Raw genomic sequence first — 26784 nt, forward strand, 5'->3', positions numbered from 1 at the left:
CCAAAGGTTCATTTGGATCTAATGGATATGATGGCTCTGAAACCAAATAGCAGGTCATCCAGACTGAGGTGATTCATGTTACTTTGGACACAAATTCAGGAGCTGAAAATACATCTCTGTGCATGTTCATGACGGAGACCTTTTACTTGCAAGGCACGAGTTGGGAAATGTCATTCAATTCACGCACAGAGACAACAAATATTCAACTCTCATACTGATCTGCAGCGCTTGCAGCAATCCAAAACCTCAAATCAGACTGGAGACCTCGCAATTTGTGAAGTCAAGACCAGTGTGTCCTGACTTATAAGGTTTTTCCATTTAGATTTTGGTAGTATTTAGACATTTTTAGGCCCTTGTCACACCTCTTATTAGCATTCATGTCATCTCTTAAAATGGCATTCCTCTTTAACCAGCGTTGTTGAAGTTAGGTTTATTATAACAAGCCTGACAGGTGGGTGAAGAGGAAGAGACGACGAGCTGGTGGGTGTGTGGAGTGATGAAGCCAAGTGGCGAGACCAATGGGGCTGGTGGACAATTAAGCAAACACAGAGCTCATTTTTCAGTGAGTGCTCCCAGGCAGCTTGGCAAACACGCTGGGATTTCAGTGATTGATGAATTAATGAATGAAGTTACAGCCCTCTTTATATGTATATTTCTAATGCATTTATGATCAGTCCAGATTAGTATGATCCTTAATCTGCATTTACTCTCGCAGATGAGCAGCAGTGGTTGGAGTTCCCTCAAATCTTATTCCCTCCACCTTATGCCCTTTTACAGTCATCAGTCCCATCATTTGATTATGAAGATTACTTAGACACACACAGCAGACGACCTCCCTGCTGCTCCCTGACTCCTCAGGGCACTGAGGAGGAGGTGCTCCTTTCTTTGTCTCTCACCAGAGAGCTCGACTGGTTATTGAGCATCAGGGACCAGCTCTGCCACTTCATGAGATTCTCTGCCGCTGCTGCTGCTCGCCATCGACGCACAGTAACACAGCCAAGGCGAAGAAAAAGTTGAAAGGTTGAGAGATCCAGCTCCGTTTTAAAGGTAAAGTCACCAGAAGAGATTTCTTTCACATCAGCATCATTATTCCTGCTCTTAGAGTGAAGTTAAAGCATCATACTGGTGTTTGCTTGTTTTAGCCTTTATATTGAAGCTATTTTGAAAAATCATGTTGTTGTGTTTCACATGTGTGAATACATTTTTCCAGGCACTGGTTTTCATTCTGTATGGAAATGAATTAGCAGACATGTTGTGTAATGATAAAGTGTGCCTTATCTTTGTTTGAGCATAACTACTACAAGGAAGTGTAGTGCAATAGCTAATAATCACTTACATTGCCTTGCAACAATAATGAAACTGACCAAAAAAATATACTTTTAAAAATATACTTCTAATATAAATTTCAAGATTAAAACAAATCTCCACAGCATGTAGAGGCTTTTCCTGTAACGATCTGGTTTTTCTCTCCTCAGCTACTGGTTGAGTCTTGATTTCAGGCTTTGTTGTGCCAGCACTTAGTAGAGGTTGGCATGCCCTGGACCAGACCCCAGGTAGACCTTCATGCTGGTGGAGCAGAGGCCATGGACCAGTACAACATAGAAGACCACCACTATGAGGGCTCCCTGTTCCCCACCTCCACCCTCATCCCTGTCACTGTCATCTGCATCCTCATTTTCGTCATTGGGGTAACAGGCAACACCATGACCATCCTCATCATCCAGCACTTCAAGGACATGAAGACCACCACCAACCTCTATCTGTCCAGCATGGCGGTGTCTGACCTCATCATCTTCCTCTGCCTGCCCTTTGACCTCTACCGCCTGTGGAAGTACGTGCCCTGGCTTTTTGGAGAGGCGGTGTGCCGCTTCTATCACTACATCTTTGAGGGCTGCACCTCGGCCACCATTCTTCACATCACGGCCCTGAGCATTGAACGCTACCTGGCCATCAGCTTCCCCCTCAGGAGCAAGGTGCTGGTGACCAGACGCAGGGTCCAGTACATCATCCTCGCCCTGTGGGGTTTTGCCCTGGTTTCTGCAGCTCCCACAATCTTCCTGGTTGGGGTGGAGTACGACAATGAGACACACCCGGACTACAACACTGGGCAGTGTAAGCACACCAGCTACGCCATCAGCTCTGGGCAGCTGCACATCATGCTCTGGGTGTCCACCACCTACTTTTTCTGCCCGATGCTCTGCCTTATCTTCCTCTACGGCTCCATCGGGTGCAAGTTGTGGAAAAGCAAAAATGACCTGCAAGGCCCCTGTGCTTTGGCCCGAGAAAGGTCACACAGGCAAACAGTCAAGATCCTGGGTGAGTGGGTTATTCCTCTAAATTATTGATCTCTGCAGACAGGTGTTGTCTTGTCATGTGTCTTTTATGCTGATGTCAGGCAGCAATCAGGGCACATCATGGTCAAAAATGCAAAGAAGTGTGTGTCTGCATGTGTGTGTGTGTGTGTCAGCCTTGACATAATATTTGTCCTTTTTAGTTAAGTGTGAAACTCAGATCAGAAAGCAGGTTTGACCAGCCGGACAGACGGACAGCTGTTACAGCACTGTGACTAAAACCTGCACAGTTTGCAACTTGCAAGTAAAGAGTGCAAAGACATTTCACATTATCCAGAATTATGCTCTCTGATTCTGCTTTCCAAAACCTTTCTCTGCTTTTCATTGACAAAACCTTTAAAAGGCAGACAGCTCAGATTGAGGAGTGATAGCATGTAAAACTCTCTTTGTAGAAAAAAGCTGAAACCAGAAATCCATCTGTTTACACAGTCAGTCTGCCTTTCATTGACGCTGTCAGCGACAAAAAAAAACAGGCTGACAGATTGATGTAGAATCTAGGGTTTCTGGTTTTCTACCCTGGTTGTGTGTGTGTTTGCTATAACAAATTGAACTTTTGTTTTCACATATATTTAAAGAACTGATTTGCATTCCATTTAAAACCTAAAGTAGCTTCACCTATTCTGTTAAATCCAGCTCTCTGTCAGTGCTTCGACAGGGCATTATGTTGCTTTTATCCGTCAGGTTTGAGCAAGAGAAAGCTGGTAACGTGTGTTGTTGTTGATATCAGTTGGTTAATTATTCTGTGTTGTATGAAGCTAATCACGTCCTGCCACTGCACATACTGATTGGCTTAATTTGCAGCTCTGGCATACGCTGCAGGAAACCATGTTTTACAGTAAAAGACCGTGGCCAGGTCAGTCTGTATTAACCAAATATTTAATCATGATGTATCCATTAGGATATTTATGCTGTTCATTAGCTGAGCACACACTGCACAGAGCTCATGCTCATGTCAGACTTGCTGCCGTTTGTATCCACATTTGTTGAATCCCAAATTGGATTGTCATCAGAGGCCTCCATAGATCAACCTTAATGGAAATTTACATGCTCCCACAGCCATGGGCCCCTTTTTCATCTGCCATATCACACATCTCAGGATCGCTTTTCACAAATCACCCAGACATGATCACACTGTAGGTTTTCAAGTTATGGTTAAATGTTACTATTAATTCATAAATTATTATGCCTTTGTTGGCCTGATATACTTCTATTGTAGTTATTGAATTAACCTTTACTATCCTCATAAAAATTACTGCCCCCATGCGATAAATTGATGGTAATTTTATCTGCAGGGGCTTCTTGATCAATATTAGTGACTCACTGATTACCTCATCTAACACTGAAATTTCTGGCTTTTAAAAAACTCAATAAAAATGTGTTCTTTTTTGGATTTGTAACATGTTTTCTCCACAGTGCAATTTCTGTTGCAAATATGCTCTAATTAGTTCTCTTACTTGCCTGTATTGTGAAAATGTGAAGTTGTGGAGCCAGTGGAGCCAATTAAAGGCTGCTGTCACTTAAGGGAATGAGAGATTGCACAAGTGAGTGATGTGAAGGCTTAGGGAGAAGGTCTTTGGATATTAATTGCTGCTGGTCATTAATAAATGTCAAGGATGACCATAGACCATAGATCATAGGTTACTTAAAGATTATGAAAACCAATTTTCTTAATCAGCTTCTTATTATAAACAAGCCCAACATGGATGCCTTATTCTCTGTCAAAGTTAGAATAATACTGGTTAGGCTATTTCATGGGTGAGATTTTTACCTTATTATTTAATCGCGCACACACACAGCATGTGTCTCCTGATTATTCATGTTATTGATCTTCTCACTGGTTTGAAGCATACAGGGCTCTCCTGAAAAAAGTCAAGTGTTTGTGCACACCAATCTGAATTTAATAATATAAGTAACAGAAATGGTTGTTGCTTGACAGATGCTGTCAATCAAATCTGATCAAACCCTTCACACACGTCCTATTGATTAGCTCATTAGCTGAATGTTCATGAATTTCTCAATAATTTTAGAACTGAGGATGATTTTTGTTTTTTCTAACCTTGTTTGTTGTATGTTAAACGAAACATATTTTCACATCCAGTTACATCAAGTTATATCTAGCTATGCTATTCACCCTTGGGTGGAGAGAGAAATTATATAGACAAATCTGAAAACCTGGGTAGGTAAAACCAAAATTCACTTCATACCGCTACAGGTTATGTGATTATTTTTTTTGTAAATTGGACCTCTACTAAAGGGGAGTTGATACACCTTAGAGGGACTGTTTGCCATTTTTGGGAGTAAGCTTATTTGATGAGAAGATTGATACCATGGTCAAACTTTATGGTAAATACAGGCGACCTCCAGCAGCCATGCTATCTTAGCTTAGCATAACGACTGAAAACATTTCTGTCTTGTTTCTTTAATCTAAAAGCGTCAGGGGGGTTATGTTCTGAGTTATTTCTTGGCTCGGTGTAGTGACCTCCAGGAGTCGCCGCTTGTTGCCTGGCAACCTAATGGTGCCGGCAAGGCGGGGAGTGACTGTGTGCTGTTTTCAGTCTACAAGCATGAGAGTGGTATACATTTTTTCATCTAACTCTCAGCAAGAAAGGGAATGAGTGTATTTTCCTAAATGTTGGGCTATTGAAACTAATTTTCCCCTCCTAATTTTATTTCGCCCTCAGTGGTGGTGGTGCTGGCCTTCATCATCTGCTGGCTGCCCTACCACATCGGCAGGAACCTCTTTGCTCAGGTGGACGACTACGACACAGCCATGCTGAGCCAGAACTTCAACATGGCCTCCATGGTGCTCTGCTACCTCAGCGCTTCCATCAACCCTGTCGTCTACAACCTCATGTCACGGAAGTACAGGGCTGCAGCCAAACGCCTCTTCCTGCTGCACCAGAGGCAAAGACAAGCCCACCTCGGCCAGAGACAGCTCTGTGTGATCGACCACATCTCCACCCTGAATGAAAGCCTGACTGGGGTCTGAGGGGCCTCGGCACACTCTGTGTAGTGTTTTTAAAGGCTTAAGGTTAAGGTTGCTATATTGTCTCCCACAGGAGAAAATTGTCTTGGATAAAGGGAACTGCTGCACCAACCAGACATTACAATAAAAACACATTAATAAGAACAGGTGCAAACATAAGCCTGACAGGAAACAACTGAGCAAATTAGTCACAAAGTCATTCACACTGGTAAATTCACTAAAAATCACTCCTCAGAACATACACATCTTCTTACAACTTACAAGTTACAACAGGTCTCCGTTTTCATGCTGACAAGCAAACAAACGACTGGTAAAAACCTGCAGTTATCTGAGATCTGTATTAGCTCTTGTGTCTGTGCTCCAGCAGTTGCCCATTAATAAGTATAACTGACAGAGGGATGAATGAATGTTTATAGCAATTGTGCTTACACAAAGGGATGCTGTACCTCCTTCCAGAATTCATTAGCATGTACTCAGAGTTCAACACATGGGAGGGGGGCAGGTTTCTCCAGTTTTATGTACATTAATGTGCAACATTTCACTACAAATGGATTAGCTTGGGAGCTGACACAATCATTTGCATGCAAGGTAAACAAGAGGGGTGAACGGTTGCATCCAAAAAAAGGATTAACCCTCAACTGAACAAGTTTTTTAAGCAAACTGTGTGGATGAACTAAAATCAATAAAGAGCAGCCTAACATATGCGACAGGAATTTCTAAGTCCTTCCACACAAGGTGCAGTATTGTGGGGATGGCGTCATTTGTGCTGCAGGTTCTTATTTAGGGAAATTGGTACTGATCAATGGTTGGCTCCACCATCCTATGTAGTTCCTCTGTTATGATAATCTCCAAAGATTTCACAACAGTGGAAGTTAAAGCTCCTCGTCTGTCGTCTGACTTGCTTGTTTGACTTCATCAAAGAGAAAGGGTTGCGAGGTTCTTTAAGTTCAGGAGCTGCAGCTAAAGTGGAAACTTGTTGAAGATGTGTAGAGGAGGCATATTTGTTGCAGTCTATCTTTGAGGGGGAGAGCAGGGCCGAGAGCTCCACTGCACTTAAAGACAAAATCAGATTTACAACTGCTCAGTGGCATTTTGTTCACAGAGACTGGGTGGGTATTTTCAACCATGTCAGGAAGCTGTCATTTACATTTTCCTGTTTCAGTCTTACACCTCATGCATAAGTAGGCCTATTTACCTCTACATTGTGCGCTGCTAGATATTTTTCTTGCTTGGTGTCAGCGCTTATTGAACACACGCACCATTTCAGTTCACAATTACCATCAATCTGCAGCACTGATTAATAAATGATCCCTCTTTGACAGATGATGTTTGCCACATTTGAAATGACTGTTCATTTTGAATGCTTAATTGTAGCCTCAGCTACATTCTGCTGTAAGATTGAATTGGTTTAATGTCTGGTGAACAATTGTTATCATACTGTTTGTTGGTTGTTCTCATAAATCAAAAAAAAAAAAAAAAACAAAGCAAGTAAACCTATTAGCTGTGGGCCATTAGCTGTTCAGATCTGAAATTGTGTAAGTGTGTGTGTATGCGTTTGTGTGTGTATGTTTACAGGGCTGTTTGCCATCTATCCAGTGAATAGATGGAACATAAACTTGATAAAAGCAAATTACTATGAAAATGGGGTAGTTGTTGTCTGTGTTTGTGATACAGAGGCCACCTGAGCCTTGAGGTGTTGGGGCTGCGTGCGTACGTGTCGGCCATCACATGTAATCTGACACAGCTATTATATTACCTGGGCTCTGTGTTAGATTTACGCTGGAAGCCTACCTCCCTGCATCACCATAATCAAAGTAATGGCTGCTTTAAGTGCATTTCAAAGAGGAAAAAGATATTAGGTTGTCAGCAGCGGCAGAGCTTATTGCTTTTATTGCTTCCACTTGCATAATCTTGACACCATTGTACAATTCTTCTTTGATGTTGCGCTTTAGACTAGAATTTGCACACTTTTTGTACCTCATGCACACTGGCAGGAAAGGTAACGTCAAAGTTATGTATTTTTAACCTCAACAATGTCTAATCCACGAATAAACTCAGAGTTTTCCAAGTACTGTCTGCCACACATCTTGTTCTTTAAAAGGAACTGTCGTGATTTTGCCCATGTTTCATCTGTCCTTGGTTTGCACAAACACAAAGAGACACAGTCGCTCGAGGCTGACTCATCCTCATGACACTTTTTTCACCGAGCCATTCATCTCTGTCAGAGGAGCTGAAGCAGTGGGTAAAAGCTTATATCCCACAGACCATCCTGCCATCACCTGGGGAAAGATCAGCAAGCAGCATGACTCCTCTGTTGGTTATTTTCTTTACTGATAATGAAGAGAGTGTCTGTGAGCAGCTTGTCCAGAGCTGTCAACACCTCCCTCAGGCCTTCTTCAATCCACCTCAAATCGTTAAGCTTTAGAAATACACAGTTTGTTTGTTTTGACTCTACATTTTTGGGAGTGATTTCTATTCCATCAACGAACCTCTGACAAACTACACACAGTTTTAATGAATCTCTAATACATGGACATTTATTAAAGTCATAATATGAATTCTAAATATCGATAAAATATGATGACACATTTCACATTTAAGAGAGAATTCGTGAGGATCAGAAATCCTGAGAAAAAATGGTAATAAAATAATCCTAATATTATTAATGTTGCTGGTTACCATGCAATCAGAGTTTCCGAATATCAAACAAATCTCTTTACAAAAATGAATCAGGCCTCTTTAAATAACTGGGATGAAAATATAAAAAGTACGTTTATAATTCATGCAGAAAGCATATTTGGACTGAAGTATTTGGATGGTTGTGTCTGTCTTGTGGGAAGTGTTTTATGAATGTTTCAGTATCATCAAACAAATATGCCAGCCTTAAGACATAAAATAACTAAATCTTGAACTAAACAACAAAGAAGACAGAGGCTCATGGACTGAATGGGCAGAAACTACATGGACTCACACATATATTCCATTGTAAAGCATTGTGGCTTTGCTGTGTGTGTTTTTCATTTGCATTCATCTGTTAATGAATCGTGCTGCAATTTGTGTTTATCTCTTCTGGGAAATTAATAGTTTCTGACACAGCTGCACAGGCAAACAGCAGTTCAGTGTAATTATCTTTTCCACCAGAGGGGGGAGTCAAGGAATAGTCAGGAGGCATATGATGTGTATCTATGCAGGCATGCACAAAGAGAAATTAGAGCAGTGTCAACATTTCCTGCAGTGATGGTTGGTCAAATATTGCTTGTAAACTGTGCAAACACTGCTTCTTTAGTTTAAAGCTTTTGTTATAAATCTTTATCAGCTTCCCTTTTCAGCCCATTTCCGGAAATTACCAGCAACACATATTCACTTCCTGTTTGGGTCTCTGTGCCTGCTGGTCCATGCATGTGGCCACAGGAAGCTGCACCAAAATGGAGGTTATTTTGAGAGGGGTCTGCAGAACAAGTCTTTCTAGAAAGTCTGCAGGTTTTCTCTCTTCCCTGCTGGTGTCTGTTGAAGGCCAGCCTGCTCTCCTCACTTGTTCTGGTGTCATCTTGTTCTTGGTCCTCCTACCCAAACCTTTAATTTTTCCCAACCCAAGGTCACTTAGAGGTCAAGCGTTCACAGTATAAGCTGCTATAATGGGGAGCCCAGTCAATTTGGTGACTGCCTATTTAGAAGTGCATGGTATTTTGTCTTGCGCCAACATAAAAGCCTGCAATAGTCAAGTCCACCCATTGGCAGTTTCTGTGGTTTCTGTGCCACAAAGAGTCAGACATGTGCCAGTGCCAACTCACTTTCATTCTGCGCCCTTGTTCTCACAGCTGGGTGACCAGGCACTCCCACCGTGTCTTCAAACGCCTCTAATGGCAATGATAAAGATAATAAGCTCCATTTATAAAATCCTAATCACCTCATCTTCTGAAGCTTTTAGTAAACAGTTTCCATTGTTTAATGAACCATGTTACAGAGACGAGTCAATACCCTTCGTTCTCCAAATTAGCAGATTTCCTTGCAATTTACCAGCTAATTTACATCTTCTTGGTATCCGTGAAGTGTTTGCTCATGGTCGCTGTTTGGCTGTTTGAAACCAGATCATAATTTGCTTTTGGTTATTTTGTTATCTGTGCATACGCCTATTTAGCAGGTAATTTACCACACTGAAGGAATATAACTTATAAATAAATGTTATGTGACTGTGGACTAAGAAAATGTAATGAATATTGTGCAGTCAATCTACCAGCAGCCTTTCCTGCAGTTGTGTGGTGTTATTGGTGAGTTATAGAAACCAATCCATTAGAGGGCTTCTCCACATTCCAATGCCACAAACCACTTGAGTGACTGACTCCAAGCCCAGCAGAGTTACTCCCAGATCTTTCATCCTTACTCAGAGATAAATGCAAAATGAGAATAACTGACAACAAAGCAGCTAATAGTAATATTTACATGCTTGCCATCCGTGAGTGTCCTGGACTTGCATCATAGGAAACCAGAGAGAACGTGTGAAATGCAGTACATTCAGAAGAGAACAGAAAGCATTAGAAAGGTGCAACAGTGAAAGCAAACCCTTGCAATGCTTGTGCACATGACAAAGAAGTTGCAGGAGAAAGTGAGCCCTCTAATGCAGTCATTTCAGACATGCATATTTTGACCTGAACCCAATGAAGAACCTGCAGCCTATGGTCCATGCATGACATGCAATTCATTATCCAGCCTCAAAAAACTCCTTTGCATTAAATTATACTTGATATACATGTTAGTATGTTTTAAAGTTAGTAATTTTTTCCTGATTAAGTCAAACTAAGACCCTGCAGGTATTGTAGCATGGTTATAATGATACCACAGAATAGAGAAAACACATAGTGCTATATACTACCTATTAGGGGCCACAGGCACACAAGTGCCTATTGGAATATTAAAGACATTTTTTGTCAGGATGGACATACTGTGAGTGGATGACCAGCCAAATAGCCAAACTCAACCCCAATAGGTTTCTTATGCACAATTATACACATTGTTGTTGTTGGTGAGGCCCCACCTCAGGCAGCTGAGTCAAAACAGATATGAGAAAATACTGCCTTCAAAATAAAAGTGTGCATATCTATAAACATGGAGGGAAATGTGTGCTATAAAAAGGTATTATATACATTAGCTTTCACTGTCAAAGTATATTTAAGGTTTAAAAGGGTAAAAACAGAAAGTTTGGTTGTTATCCCTCTGAGTTAATTTGGGCAGACATGGCTGCTACACTGCACTCTGTGGATTTCAAAGTGTTTCTCATCCAGCCACATTCCAATCACTGATGTCACAGCAGGTGTTTTCCATCAGCCGGTAAAGGCAAAGGACGTGGTGATTCAACTCATTTGGTTGTGGCAAGGAGTAAAACTTGCTTAAAAGTGTTGGCTCATAGGAAACAGGGCTGCAGCACTGATTGACTGGTAAACTGATCCCCATTTTTCATGCAATTATATTTCTGATGTGCAATGAGCATTAAAGCTCCATATGGTCACTAGCAATGATATACATGTAGGCTGCTCAAATTCACACTAAGAGGCTATCTAATTTAATTTAATTTATAACTCCAGTTTCCATCTGTCTACTAACCTACAGGGCAAAAAAAGATGTGTTCTCTGCTTTGCCTCCAGAATCCGCTTGTTAAAAAAACATCCAAAAAGTGGGTTTTATTTTGAAAGCCATTAGCAGAAGTAGTAGTTTTTAACCTGCCTGACTTGACAGTATGAGGGAGCCAAATGAGCGTAAAAGTTGTCCTCCCCTCCTTCTTGTCCACGAGGTTGATTTGGCTCCAGATATAAACACAGGGCTCCTCTCTGTCCGCGCTGCGCTCCCCACAAGTCCGCGGTCCTACTTTAGTCTCCTCGCGACCAGCAGGCAGTTTGCTCCGCGAGACCGAGGAGCGGGAGTAAAACAGGAGGAGACGATCCCTGGCACATTCATCAGGATGGAGGTAACAACGATGTGACGGTGTGAGCGTCATTTTCTGTTGTAGTGTGGACTTTTAGGCCACTCGAGCAGATGTTTTTTCACATTTAATGTGGTTTTGTGCAGCCATGTGTGGGTGAAATTGAAACATTACATCACTGGAGCCCAGTGAGACACTTTATAGTATGTTCATTGCTCTGTGTTATTGTTGTGATATTTCTGGAGGGACTTCGGCCTGTTTGTGCACTATAAAAGTGCTTAATGATCTTTACAGTACTTACCTCTTAATTTTGATATTATATGTGTAGCAATCTAATACAAATACTCATTAATGCTAATATAAAACATGTTAACAGCATTTTTACTCATGACAAACATGTTATGTGTGTTATATAATAGACTAGTTGCATGTGACATTTATATGATGGAATTTTTAACTAAGGATGACTGTACTCTTCTTTCCCAGGGGTGTAATTGTTCATGTAAATTCACCAAAGGCAGCAGGTTTTTGCCCCCGGTACATTTTTGACTCACTATATTTGAGCTTCGGGCTATTAAGGTGTAAAAATAGATTTGTGGAAATGACTTAATAGCAAGTAACTACGGTGTGAGAGGAAGGAAATGGAGCTGACAAAAATCTGTCATGTGCCATCGTTTGTGCTCTGTGATAAATGTGTGGCGTGAACACAGCTTTTTGCTTTGAATTTTCTGAATATCAGCAGGTTCCCACCCATCCCACAAGCCATACTTTCTTTTCTCAAAGGCCAACTGTCCTTTACTCACTTGCACTGAAGCTAAAAAACAAACATCGTGCTTCTTTATGGCGCAGGAGGCCTGTCCAAGTCCTTTACTTAAAATGCGTCATCTTTGTGCTTTTATGAGATCATATATTAGTTCAATTTTTTTTTTAGCTTTAGGAAAGAGCTGAACATGTTTGCAAACACTGATTTACAGAGCCAACCTTAACACATGATTAACACATGGAAATTCTTAGGTTTTGTGTTTCTCATGTTGGAACAACAAGCTACTGAGTACACTAACTGGAAATTCTGTGCGTGTGTGTGTGTGTGTGCATGCATGCACCTGAGGATTTATACTGTGTGTGTGTGTTGGGTTGGGTTGTGTGGTAGGGGTGGTGGGTTTCCTTTGATGGAAAAACAACACCACAGCTAGAGGAGTGAACATTTGGGATTGCTTTGCCAACCATATGGTGTGCACATTTATTATGTAATCCATAGTAAAGTTAAGAGACCAATAACAGAGGAACTCAGTCTGTATCAGCCAGACATTTGGTAATGAGTTTTCCCTTTTGCTTTACAACAGTATGGCATTTAAATAGTGTGACACTATTATTATTATTATATAAATAATAACAACATATAAATTATAATTATGTGAACCAGTACTTTCACTACTATACTTGTTCAACAGTCACTAACACTAAATCCAGGATAGAATCCAGCATCAGGTTAAAAAAAAAAAGAGAGTTTTGTAGCATCCTCTGAAGCTTTGTGTGATTATGACACAGGACACTGCACATTATCAGTGATGGATGCAGTCTGAGGTGTTTGCTGAGGCTGTATATTAGGCTGTATGTATTTCAGTGCAGGCTGAATGGTTCACTCTCTCCTGAACATAAAACAGACAGCTAACTTACCGTGAAGCTCAGTGGAATGTGAGGTATCAGCATCAAGGAGAGCCTTCGAAACTTTAGCCCATTCTGTAAGTCACGGTGTTGTTATGGTTGGATCCCCGTTTAAGTTACACAGCACTTGTATAAATCTGCCCTGATTTTACAGCTTACACTATTCATTAAGTCTTGTGATTAAAGGGCCTCTGAGCTATGATAAGATGAGCTGGATGAAGAGCACATAGTGATGATAGGCCAGACCAATAGCATCCCATGTGACTTAAAAACTGACGCTTCATGCAAGCTATATCAGCTTTCTCTGATATTGTCTCTTAACTCTCTTAACCCTATTGTCTTTTAAAGCCATAACTTTACAAGGACAAAAATGTAATTGCAAAATCAGCTGAAAAACAGAAGCAAACAGCAGGAAGTGCAGAGTTTTTGCAGAGTTTTCACATTTTCACTGTTGCTGCAGCACTTTGTCTTCACTGTTTCACAACATTTAGTTTCCCTGGTAATAGCATTGTGAAAACTAGAGGTTCTATCTGGCAAAATGATCTGCTAAGATGCTATATGCCATACACTCCTCATAAAAGTAACTGAAACTCCATGTGGAGTTTTTGACCTTTTAATGACACTATGTAGAAATGCTTGATTAGCCGATCTAATATAGTTCATACTTCATGTTCTACCAGCACCCAGATGAGGATGTAAATGCACACTAAGAAGCAGTGAGTAAATATTAATTTCTGTTGCATATCAACAGCAGCATTAATGTGTCACAAAATGTGCAATGCACCAATAAAATATCAATAGAAGAAGACCTGTGGTTGATGTAAACAATACATGTTTCATAACAGTCAAAATCTGGCTTTGCAAATGCTCTATAATTTAAGAAATGTTTGTCAGGCGTACGTGAACGTAATGAAAACTCAAGCTGGTAAGTTTCATGTGGATCTGCAGCACTGTGTACCCTGAAAGCAATGACAGTATGAGCTGGAATATTTTCAGCAGGCTCGCACAAAGAGGAGATTTGTGTGCACAAACTTGCCAACTGAATAGTCAGATTTTTTTGCAGAAGATAAATATATGATCACCTGAAGTTTTTCAAGATTTTTTTTTGCTTTATTGAACGGTGCAGGTGAAGAGGGACAGGAAAGGGGGTAGAGAGAGGGGACGACATGCAGCAAAGGGCCTCGGGTTAGAATCAGGCCCTAGCCGCTGTGATCAGGACACAGTCTTGGTAAATGGGGCGCACGCTCTACCAGGTGAGCTACTGTGGCGCCCCTTTAATATATATTTTTTGTCCTGTGGGAATGTTTTGGTTTGTTGCCTTTATTTACATCTCCATGCAGACTTCTCTGTTAAAGTAATTGTGTGGAAGCTTGGCTCGATGGAGGATATCTGCACCTTTATGACCAATTAAATGGTTCATAAAGCAGCAAAGCCGTGACTGCTTTGCTGCTTTTCATTTTCAGGGTGGTTGTTGTTCTTTTTTTAAACATTCTTGTTACCATTACTGCCATTACAGGCCCTCAAACCCCACAGCACATGAAGTGTGTTTTTCTCAGAGTCCTACTATCAGGGATGAGGTTGTGTCAGGCCCTGCCCCTCTCAGTTTCAGCCTGGAGCAGTGCGTGGGGCAGAGAGATAGCTGGGGTGGGAAGTACTGAGAAGATAGTGCAGAGGACACTGTGATCTGTAAAAGAAAAACGCACATGTTGGTTTTCAAGGAAGTTGCATCATGAATGGATACATGTCGACTTTGAAATACAGAATGTGATTTCAGCTATCCACACTGCCCTACCTCTATCCCAGTTTAGCTTCCAGACAAGATTGAGGCAGTGAATGTTGTTGCCATCAAAGCTGGCTAGGCAGGCAAGAGAGGCAGCCTGAGTCTGGTTTTTAGCTATCTCAGGTGTCTGTAAATAGTCAAATATGTTTGAATATAATCGGAGAATTGTACAAATGTGAGATTCGTGCAGACGCGTTTTGAAAAACGTGAGCCATGAAGAGGATGAAAAACTTTTAAAAAACGATATCATCATGACTTTATAATTTACTTCCAAAATCTCCCTGCAGAACAGTTAACCCACACTGCCTGCACCTCCTCAACTGCCCAATTCTCAATTTGGCAAACAGCTCTGCTCTTTATTTCCTTTTTTGGAAGCAAGGTGTGCAAACATGATAAGTACTGCAAGCTGCTTGCAAGAGCCAACTTTTCAAAGTAAAGTTTTGTATTTTTACTTATTGCTAATCTGTGCTTCATCATTCACTGTGTGCACTGTCTGCCTTACATTGACAATGTAAGGAAAAACGGGGAGAAATGTTGAGATTTTTAGGGTTTTTGCAGCTTTAAAGACAGGTGCATGCTGCAGGTTTGAGCGAGTTATAAATCCGTGAGTCTTTTGCAATGGTCAGGTATACGATAGATGAGGAAAAACTTTTAATCAACCTGAAGTGCTGGCTATAAACCAACATCTCAGTATCAGAATAGTCCACATTGAAACTGGACTGTGACCTGCGCCCTTTCCATTATAGGACAGCCAATCTACTCACAACCTTTTTGTGAGTAAAAGCAGCAACATTAAAAAAAGTACTCCATTGCATGTAAAAGTCCTGCATTCACAATTGCAATTGAGCAAATGTATTTATGACATTCCACCACTGAATTCACAGGCACTCCATCACCCCCCTGTGTGAAGCCCATGACCTTCCACATATGTCACTCCTCATTCCCATAATGCAGCAAAATATTTGAAGCTAAAGAATGCAGTGTCTGCCATGGATGACTGAATGATAAACCCTGTTGCACTGCATCTCTCCAGGAACCACACAATGTTGTAGTGAGGAAGATGCAGAGCTGCATTTAATGAAGTCATCCCATGTCTGTGTTACTCAGCCTCCACGTAAACTGTCTGATCCATTGCCCAGATGTTTTTTATCGCCATGATTTCTGGATGGGAGTGGATGAGGATACCAGATACCCCCAACAGATGCTTGTGTCGAAGTTTTCTTACTTATGCTCAAACATTTTGAAGAAGCACTGTCTGCCGTGAGCTGTTTACATTTTTTGATATCTTATTCATCATTCACTCTCCGTTACCCTGCCTTCTCATTGCATAACGGTTCATCTTATCTGAGGCCACTGTAGTTATCATATTGAAATATCATGGTGCTTTCCATGAACAGGTCTGGCTCTGTCATCTGTCCTCATACCTTCATTACTCCCTGTCAGCTTGTAGTTAAATAGCATACCTCAAAAGCCTCTTGAGGAATTGACTCATTTGTTGTTGCATTTATCACATTTAAGAAAAAGACATATTTCAGTCACATGGTCTTTCTTGGGAATTATATCAGCAGCTTTTTGTTCTCTGGTCATCTGGATTTGTTTTCCTTCTATCTGGATGCTTTTTGTTTTATGCAATATTTGTTTCCCCACCCTACAGTACTCGTCTGTGTCAGCAGCGTCTCCAATTTCCCTTGAGACAGGGGCAGAAATGGCTAGCCGAGTGTGTCCATTTACCTCATTGCTCCACTTGAGCGCCTTTCTGAAGTGCTTCTACACACAACGCATGTGAAAACACCCAAACAGTGCCAGTGAGGGCAGTGGAAAAGTGAGATATTCAGATGATGTCCTGTCCAAATACACATCATGTTTTCCTGGAAAGGCAACGAGTAAGAAGGTGCCTGTCTGCTCTCTTGCCACTTAACAAGTGTAGGCAGAAGGGAGGTGCTCACTGTGGCGGTTTTCCCCATAGCAGAACATGCTGACTTGTAAAAACAAAGTGTGCAGACTCGAACTGAAGCCATTATGCTTGGTGAGCTTATTGGGCAAGATCTTGCTGAACAGCTGTGCTTTGGTGTGCTTTATTTATCTTCACTTTCACAGATTTGCACTGTGTGGGGCTCACCAGCAAGAGCTTATGAGGATTGAGAATGAAAGCACAGTCATTCCAAGAGAAGGGTTAAAGATCCTGAGCCAGACATCATCTTTACCAGCTCCATGGTAGATTACATGGCCTGTTGCTCTCTGACCGTCGCTGTTACATGTATATTGAGCAGATGTATTAGGATTTACTTAGACTAATATCATGTGCCTCTTCTCCCCTGGCTCTGGAATGAGGAATAACAGGCACAGACAATAGCAGGCTTTGTGTGATCTGTTTGTCTCTGTGTTCTCTTTCCACATCTGCTGGTCATACAGTAAACCTCGTGTCTCCATCGACAGCCTGTAAATGAAGACGCTGGCTGGGATTAACTTTTACTTATCCAAACACAGCTCACTGAGGAAGCACCTACTTTTACTTGAAACACTTCACATTTACACTGAAAAACACAGTTTTCTATAGAGGGCTTTCAGCTGTGGTCATGTGCACTGTGTCAGCCTTATTAGAGGCCACCTTTTTTCTTATTTTTTTGCAACAATGGCTAAAAACAGCTGATTGCATCTGTAAAATGAGCTATTCAGTAGTGCTGGACCCTATGGTGATATTTACTGTAAGACAGTAGAGGATTGTTTACCTAAAATGAAGCATTCACAAAACTAGTCAGATTACTGCAAAAAAAAAAATCGATCTAGGAATATCACTAATCAGTCTTGAGTTCTTGAATTGTTTGGCAGTCAGCAGTATTTATGTCATGAGCGATAACAGTCCTTGGCACCTTCTGTCCAGAGGCTCCATGACTTTTGGGAAATAAAAAACAACCAAGAACAAAAGAGACTTGTTATATAGGCATTGACAAAGTAGTGTTCATGTCCTGCACTGCAAAGTATTGAATATTATTTGAGCATTTAACCACACAATATTTTCCCAACTGGCCTGAGGATTCAGCCTTGTAAATTATTTCATTTGTGACATTTAACTGTCCTCGAGGTTACCACTGTTCCCTTGTATGCCAGTTTTCCCACTGACGTAAATAAATAATGAATTGAACTGGTTTTTCAAGTAAACATATTTATGATAACAGGGCTTGCATCTATACTGTATGTGTAACTGTAAAGAAAGCAACATCTGCAGGCGTTTCTGGGGGAGTAGGTGTACAGAAATAGCTTGTTTCTTTTTTAGCGTAGACCCAGGCCCGTTTTTGGAAAAACCTTAATCACATGGGTACAGCACTGCGTTAAGTGGCTTTTTTCATCGTTTCCTTGTTTAGACATGCCTAGTTGCTCTGTATGCTAGATCACAGTATGTTTCAGATGTGGTCTAGCATATCCAGGGACACTCTCTCTTAGGAGCTGAGGGGTTACAGAGCAGAGCTGTGATCCAGGCTGCCTACACAGCTCTGGGGCTTTTTCCCAGGCCTAGAGCCCCAGAAATAGAGTTTGCCCTGCTCTCTCCTGCAGTGAACCAAAGTTTCCCACTCTTCCATGGAGCTTGGGGTCCCAGCTGAGTCAACCACGTGCAATACTGATAACCAACTGAACTGTGGCTCACTGAAATTTACATCAACAGTTAAGGAAATCATTTGAGTCTAACTGAGGGAGAGTGGCACTGTATGTTTGCAAATTATATTACTAAGAGTTAATTTGAGATTAGTATACTGCTGACAGTTCCTCAGTAAAAGGTTCTGGTTTAAATCATAGCAGATAAAAAGCATACAATGAAGTATGTATTCTAAGTAGCACACACACACAAAGGTAAGTGTATTTTAAGTTAAGGAGGTATTTGCATTCAGTTTGCTTATAAAATGTAATCTTTGCTTTACATGGGGTGGATGTCTCCTATATGAGTTTTTGTATGTATATCATTTAAAAAAGTTTAAAAACTGTTAAACCACACCAATAGAGGTAACTCCCTGGAAAGAACAAAGAAATGGTTGATTGTATGTTGCAGGGGGCTGGTGGACATTCCTCCTGTGTGTCATTTAAATAAAGCTGGACAATAGAAAAGCTGAAACCTTGATTTTCTTCACCCAAAACATCTGAGCTGTGATTTAAACAAACAAAGCTCCACTTCCTTTGCCTGCACTGTTGTGACGAGGGTTTGTGTTCTGAAGGAGTCATTTGTTATTGAAGGACAGGAAAGAGTTAAACAATTAGAGGTTACAAAATAATGGTTTGGAGAGTGGGTGGTCCCTGATGATTGCTATTTATCACGGATGAGAAAAGAGAACTCAGGAAAAGGGTTGGGAGGTGGATTAGGACACAGAGCAGCGCAGAGGAGCGTGAACAGAGGCACTGCAGGGCTAGCTGATGCTGTAATACGTTTGGGTGGAGGGAGCAAGGTGGTGAGGTCATGTTGAGAACAAGGGGGGAAAGGAAAATAAAGCGTGCGATTAAAATGTGGAATGTGTGTATCTGTGAAGCTTGAGAGATCCATGTTTCCATGGGCTACGGCTGAAACTGCAGAGGAAGGGAGCTGGTGCACACCCAGGAAATGTGACAGAACTGGCATCTGTGAGAAGAGACATAAGCTTTTTAGTGGTCAATAAAAGCAGGATGGAAATGAGATGTAGTATGAAAGCCAGAAAGAGAACGGGAGGAGCACCACAAGCAGTGACTGCACAATGCAAATCATTAAATGGCGACATGACGCACGAGAATCTGCACAGACCTGGCGCAGCTCGGGCTGCCGTCATGTTGTGAATAAATGTCTCAACCCATTCACGACCAAATACTTGGCACAAAAATGACTTGAACCTGGAAAACAAAGTTATACTGGTGTGTTGTTTTAAAGGCTTACGTCTGTGTACATTCCAGCCTGCAGCCATCAGCCAACTTATCACTTAGGCCACAGATATGTGGAGTGAGTTAATGGTCATCAAAGGGCAGTGCGGAGGAGGGAAGTTTCGCAATCAGCTTGGGAATAGTGGGAGAGACTGAAAGTGAAGGGGGCAAGAAGTGATAACACTGTGAGGCTGCAAGGACAGGTCCCTCTTGTCACAGGCTGCGGTGTGATGTTGAACAGCTGTGGAGAGAGGGGCTCACTTCCTGTGTCTTAACCCACAAAATTCGCTCTTAAGCAGGAGGAGAGATGAGTTCCTCCAACAACAGCATTGAAAAACACACTGGCGGAGTCGTTTTATAGTTTGCATATTCATCCTCCCTGCTGTGTTTCTCAACCTGTCTGCAGGGAAGTGAAACATCTTTATCTCAGAACATCTCTGCGGCGATATGGCTCTCTGCAGATGCCATGCTTAATGAGAATGTATTGTTCTAACGGCTTCCTTCTCAGCAAGTCACTGCCCAAAATCATTTAGATTTTCTGCTTCATCTAACAGCACAAAAGCATTGCATGCATATATCTTAGCATTCATTAAAACTGACATTCTGTTTGAGAGTTTTGCACTTCCAGGAGTAAAAACAGACAAACTAGCAGATTTGACCAGGGGATCAAGTTACAGTTAGTTGCAAACTTACACAGCGTGTATCTTTCAAGGTTCAAGGTATCTGTTAGTACAGTCAGTAGTAACCACCTAATATCCGACCAAAATGAAAAAATATTAAATACAAGTACAGTGTAACTTTGCTGGGATCAAGTTTTGATCCAGGATTTTTTTAATTTGTACAATTTCAAAACACTTTGTTGCAGATTCCTCTCATTATCTTTATGAGGATGCTGTCTAATATCTCTCACCATCTAAAGAGTGCAAGGTGACGACTTCATAGTGCACATTTAGTGTGCAAGGATGTTAATTTTGCATCTTCAGATACATGTGCGCATGTATTTATTGTCTTGTGTTATAATAATGAATGTATTAAGGACTTCACAGTTCATATCAAAGAAGTGAAAAAAGCAAGGTCACACAAATAATCCATCAAATTAAGTGTTAATACCTGGTCCACTCTTACATTAGACACATCTGTCTTCAGCGGTACAACTCATGGAAGGTATTGCAGACTTTTAAAATGTGACAAACAATACATCAAGACTGTTGTTAACATTAAGTATTTGTCAGTTGTTTGATTGAACGTCTTTCTTTTCCAGAAGGATTCTCCATCCAAGCCGTCTGTGGCTGAGCTGGCTGGAAGGTTAAAAGGTCATATTCTACCAATGCCCGGCTCAAATGAGGAGGTATTTTATTTGTATCTCATCTGTTATGGTATCCATACAAAAATATACAAAACCAAGGGTTTAGCTCCCTAGAAGACCGAAGCTACACCATACTGTGTACAGAATTTATTTTGAATGAATACTGTACATATGGACAGATTGTGATTACAGATGTTGTTTAAATCCCTCCTCCTTTTTGTATGTAGTTGCCATTTCGTAGAAGACCTCCATGTTCCCTGAAGTTGCAAAATCAAAAGGATGATAATGAAGAGTCAGACGTAAGTCATTTTGTTCCTTTACTAACCAACCTGCTACAAATCAGTCTTTTCTCATATACAAAGGAGGTAGGTTGGATTTGTTTACTGTACATTTTCACTGCAGCCTCACAATTTCAGCACCTTAGGAGGTGTTGCCAGATCAGCAATTCATCTATTTTTTTTCTTCTACCTAAAGCAATGGGAAAGTTATGTCTGTGCTGCTGTTTTTATTCCAGTGAATTGACCACCAAACAAACCACACAAACCTATATTTGCATTATGCCCAATCAAAAGCATAACAAATAATGCAAAAATGAATACACGCATACAATTAGCCTTAATGCTATGTATAACAGTACACATTTTGATCAAAATGGAAGTATCACAAAACATATCAGTATTGTCTTTCCATGTTTCAAATGGGGGCTGTAATGATTTTGTGAATTTGTCTTTTCATTAACTCTGTTCTCTTGCAGACAACCACTGTCTCACCAAATCCCTTTAAAATCAAGATGAAGAACTCCCCCATCATTGAGAAACTTCAGGTAGATGCACCTTGCAACACTTGAATGTATTGTGAGGGAAATTGAACAAGTAGCCTTATTGTAAGATGCAGAATACATGCAGAAGTTGCTTGTGTTGTCAGGTGATTGAGATATTTAAAGCGTTACTGCCCCCCACTGTTTAGTTGACACTAGTGCCTGAGCTGCTTGCATGCTGAGAAAAAGAGGAAGGGCTTGTCCCTGATGCTACAATCGGCTCAGATTAATGAGCTAATGGGATCATGGGCCACCCAGCCCCTGATGAGGCTCTGCCTCACTACCATCGATTTGTTAGTTAGCAGTTCACACGGTGGGCAGCCATGGGACAAAAGGGCTGCCGCTTCTCCCTCTTCCTCTTCTCCCCAGTGCAGGTAGGATACTGTCCTCTAACTCGAGATGTTTTTTAAGTTTTTAGATCTTTAGATCTCAGAGTGAATATGGCAGGTGTTGTTTTTGACACTTAAAAGGGAATTTCAGGACATACTGCCAGCAGGTGTGTTTTCAAAGTAGGAAGGTGACAGGTGCTATCAGAGCAATACTTATAATATTCTTTATATGACAAGGAGGGATAATCCCTGCTTTGTGAATAGACATACTAGCAGTTCTTAGTTTTTAATTATTATTAAAAATTATAATTAAATTGTTTTTTAATAACATACCCATTATTAAAGTAACATGACACTGTCTTTCCTTCACTTATTATATTTCTCTCATACTGATTTAATCTGGCTCACTCTCATTTTGAAAGGTGCTGTTTAAATTGATTTGGGCCATTTATTACAATTAAATTTTATTAGAACACAATGTACTAAAGAGATTATAGTCTCCAGGCTTCAGGATCTTTCTTCCCCATGCAGGCCAATCTTGCTCTGTCACCCACTGCTCTGCTACCTACACCCAAGAGTCCTGAGGTGAAGCTCCAGCCGGCACCGTTGTCCCCCACCACACCCTGCAGCCCGCTGAGCCCCCTGAGCCCCACCCTTCAACCCTCACATGTTTGCAGTGAAGAGGAGGATCTCGTCAGCTTCAAAAACCCACCTGAAGGCACCCCGCTGCCAAGCATCAACAAGGTAAACATATGGTTCATGCAAAGCTGCACATTAACATGACAATCTCAATCGATCTCAGCTGTTTCTTAAAACATGTCCTTATAATGCAGTTGGACTAGTATTACTGTAAGTATCATGTTGAAAAGCAAGACTTTCAGAGCAACAAACTACACTCTAGGTCATCCACATAATGTATTTGCGTGGGTTTTTTTCATGAGTCGAGTCATTAAGAGACAAACATGAGCTGCTGTCACATTGAGGACCCTGAAGTGTTTCTCACGCTATTCGCTGAGTGAGCTGTGACGTCACAGACGGACACATGGTCCTTGTCCCTGTTGACGTGCTTCTCAGTGGGTGTTCTGCATCTTCTGTTTAAGCAGGCCTTGGATAAGCTGGAGTAAGATGCCCCTGTAGTGCATGAGTGCTGCTGCATGGGGGATTGAAGATGTAATCCCTTTAGCCTAGTTAAAGTCCTGTACCACTTTGTATAGTGCTCTCACGCATACAGTGTATTAATTAAACTTGGAAAGGTACCAGAACATTTCATGATACAAATGAATTGATGCTGAATAAAGATTCTTAGTTGTCTTTTAAATCTAAGTTGCCTTGATTATTTTATTTTATTCTGTTTTTGTTTGTCTAAAAAACATGATCTAAATTCCCTTCTGGCTCTTGTCCATCTTTTCCACACAGACTCGTGCACGGCTATCATTCAAGAGGCGCCTGCCCACGAGACAGCACAGGAGGTCAGCTGCAGAGGAGGGGGGAGCCTTTGCGAGTGCTCCGTCTCCAAGTGAACTGTACAGCCCAAAGGAAAATGGGGACCAGGAGCAGGTTTTCGACAGCCCAGCAGAGGAAGCCGAATGTGGACAGCCAGTAAGTCTGAAAGAAGCTGAAGAGAAAGACAGGGACTGTGAAAAAACAGAGGATGGGGTTGCAAAGAGTGACCCAGACAGCAGGAGAGATCCGGAGGAGGGGCAGGAAGCAGAACAAGCCCAGAGCTTGGACACTTTGGAGGAGGAACAGCAGCCATCAGAGCCTTGCACGGCCAAGCAGATACAGGCCAATATTAAGACAGAAGAGGGGCAGCAGGAGATGGCTCAAGAGGAACACCAAGGAGGAAATGGCCGGGTGTGAGCTGTGAATTTTTATAAAAATAAAAAATATAAATATATATATATGAATAAGTTATTCAGTGCTTTGATTAAGAGAACTCTTTGAAAAACATGCCTCAGAGGAAGTTTATCTGTTTTAAATGTCTTGGTACCTGCTCTCTTTTAAGTCCTTCTGTCGCCCCCTCCTGGCCACCTATAGAACAGGTCTGTGAAGACTGGAGGGTAATGAGAAGCAGCTGTTCTCTGCATATGGAAATAAGCATCACAGTTGATACTGTATCCATTATCTGCGGGAGGAAATTTGTGTCATGTTGTACTAAGTCTGCGTGACCAGACTCCTGTTTTTATGACAAATATATATATTTTTCATTGCCGAGATTTGACATAAGTCAAAGACATTGTTACAATGCAATTCCAAGTCAGAAGTCTCTGCCATGTCAGGACTTTGGAAATACTGGGATGACAAAAATAGTATTAGATTCACATTAGTATATGTTAGCAGGTATATAAAATGTTCTGACACCATACCAAATCACTATCACTTTAGGTTGAAATTATGTAATTTGCTTATTTAGTTTCTGTTGATGTATATTGGTCTATTTATCTGCTTGTCTATTATTTTGTGTACAACAAAATATCTAAATCACAGGGCGACTGTTGAGTAGCTCGGGTCCTCAGCAGTTACGCACAGAAATGTTAAGAAAATAAACAGCCTCCTTCTAATGTAAGAAAAAGGTTGACATGTCTTTGTCAAATGTTTGGGTTGACAGAATCAGTGAGTCTGTATTGAATGTCAGTAAACACTTCATGCTTCGTGTCATCTCCTGACACAGTTGTTTGTTTAATGCACTGTCTTCAGCCAGATAAGGCCCAAAAAGTACAGTTTTGTAGTTTTTGGTTGTTGATGATAAGGGATAGCGCTGTCAAAATGCAGATTTGAAGGCCCCTGCAAGCCTATTGAACACCCACACAGGTGATTTTAATTATTCTCCTTCATTAGACCTCTTCTCAGGGCTGTGTTTGTGTGTTTCTCAGCATGTGTCACTGGAGCACCAGCAGGGATAGTTTCCTCTGACCAGGTCTCGTGTCCTCACTGACCACGAAGATGAACCTAGTAAAGTAAACACAGGGGGAGTTGTGACTCAGAACTAAGTTGTAAAAGCTTACAAAAGTGCTCCTTCATATTGGTAACTTCACCATAACAGGACAGTTGGCAGCACAGTTTGTGTGCACTATATGTCTATGTGAACGTGCAGACAATATAAACTACAAATGCAAAACAACAAGTGGATATTAAAATGTCTCAGAAAGCTCAACAATGCAAGAGATTCCACATTTTCCTTTGTGCTAATAATAATGTTGATACTGAAGTGTTGAAGTCTCTCTCAGTCACACTTCTCCTGTCTGGTCACTATGGAAGGTGTACCCTAAGAGAGTGGAATCAGTCAACCTGTAACACCTGCGCCAGTTAAACCCCTGGCACTGCTCCCATGAGCCCTTCCCCCATCACCCTCCTGCAGCTGATTCCCTGTTTACACCTGGCATTAACATGCGTCTTGGGTGATCCGAGGACAGCCGAGACACATCATGTTCACACCTGTGTCTGTCATGCATCTCCAAGGTGTCCAGCTGACCACTTGGAAAAGCCTGTACATGTTTTTTTTAGCTTTTACATGTTTGCTTTGCTAGCTGTTAACCTGTGTGAAACAAACATTGCACCACGTAATAACTGTGCATGGGGCCCTTTGACTGTGTAGCAGAAGTGACATAGGCAGTAAGGAAACCTGAACACAAGTGGTCAGCTGGACACCTTGGACACGTATGGTAGACGCAGGTGTGAACGGCTATGTGTCTCAGATACCCACCCAAGATGCATGTTAATGACAGACTTAACAGGGTCTGAACCACACCCCATGACCACAATCTGGGTCGCTGAATGTTAAACTAGAATAAGTTTCCTATATATTATTTAAATCATAGCAGTGTTTTGATTTGTTTAATATATGTTTAAGGGGGGCAGATGCAGCTCGTTTGACAATTAACTGTGTTTTGTAATAATAATGTCAAGAATAGTAATTATTTATTTACATACATTGTTTATATGGCAGTATGTATGATCAAAGCATGATCCCAGACTAGGCTCAAGATTTCAAGGCTAAGCCCCGGATCTCCTCTGACCCTTGAATTCCTCTGCAAACTTAATAGATTAACAGCTTCAGATGTCTTGCACCTGTTAGAGTAGGTTGGACAAATTACACCTTGATAGCTCTTTGTACACGGAGTCACATCATTTTCCTATTCGCATTTGCCTGTGTTCAACCTGAGCTGAGGTCTAATTAGAATAACTGAAAACGCCTGTGTGCATGCAGGGCCTTTAAAATCAAAAGCAATAAGATATTCTATTAAACCTTAAACATATTAAATCATTTTGAAGAAATCAGAGTACTTATTAAAATTAATTTACTCTGATATCTTTATGTATGATCTGATCTTTTTATGCCTATGCCTGCAGGCATTAGAACCAGAATGACATAAAAACTACAAAAACAGATTTTCACCACTGATCTCTGTTCATCTCTACTGGTTATTTAGAATTGAAGTGATTACAATAATGGGAAAAATGTATCTATGTCCGCTGTTATTGCCAATTTACACCAAAATTGCAGCTTAACTTGAATGTGTATTATGTAAAACAAAGCAAACAAACAACAAAATTTCTTTAATCAGAATCAAATGCTTTATTTTTACTGTTCCATTTTAAAACTGCTTCATACAGAAAGCAGGTTTAGCATCTGTGGGAGTTGCGCACTGGAAAAATGTTCCTTGTATAAAATTTGGATGGTTAAGTCAATTGACACTACGGCTGTTTTTTTTTTTTTTCTAATCACCTATCACAAACTAACTGGAAAGCAACGAGCCCACG

At 41.1% G+C, this 26784-nt stretch overlaps 2 protein-coding genes across 4 annotated transcripts; both read left to right on the plus strand.

Moving 5' to 3' along the window:
- The first annotated feature begins 1532 nt into the window (after positions 1-1532).
- Positions 1533-5340, plus strand: mlnr (motilin receptor). The gene is made up of 2 exons (XM_041941070.1): positions 1533-2316; positions 5033-5340. The coding sequence occupies exons 1-2, from the start codon at positions 1533-1535 to the stop codon at positions 5338-5340; spliced, it is 1092 nt and encodes a 363-aa protein (XP_041797004.1).
- A 5761-nt stretch (positions 5341-11101) lies between these two features.
- On the plus strand, positions 11102-26706 carry zgc:153184 (uncharacterized protein LOC751652 homolog). 3 transcript variants are annotated; one of them, XM_041940518.1, is made up of 6 exons: positions 11102-11296; positions 20836-20919; positions 21105-21176; positions 21632-21700; positions 22555-22767; positions 23440-26706. In XM_041940518.1, exons 1-6 carry the CDS (start codon positions 11291-11293, stop codon positions 23881-23883), a joined length of 888 nt encoding a protein of 295 aa, XP_041796452.1. In that variant the 5' UTR covers positions 11102-11290; the 3' UTR covers positions 23884-26706. The 3 variants fall into 3 exon arrangements, with proteins under 3 accessions (XP_041796452.1, XP_041796453.1, XP_041796451.1); XM_041940519.1 differs by having other exon boundaries at positions 11103-11313; XM_041940517.1 differs by having other exon boundaries at positions 11103-11296; positions 20833-20919.
- The last annotated feature ends 78 nt before the right edge of the window (positions 26707-26784 follow it).

This window comes from Chelmon rostratus, chromosome 7 (genome assembly GCF_017976325.1).
Source record: "Chelmon rostratus isolate fCheRos1 chromosome 7, fCheRos1.pri, whole genome shotgun sequence".
Taxonomy (NCBI): domain Eukaryota; kingdom Metazoa; phylum Chordata; class Actinopteri; order Chaetodontiformes; family Chaetodontidae; genus Chelmon; species Chelmon rostratus.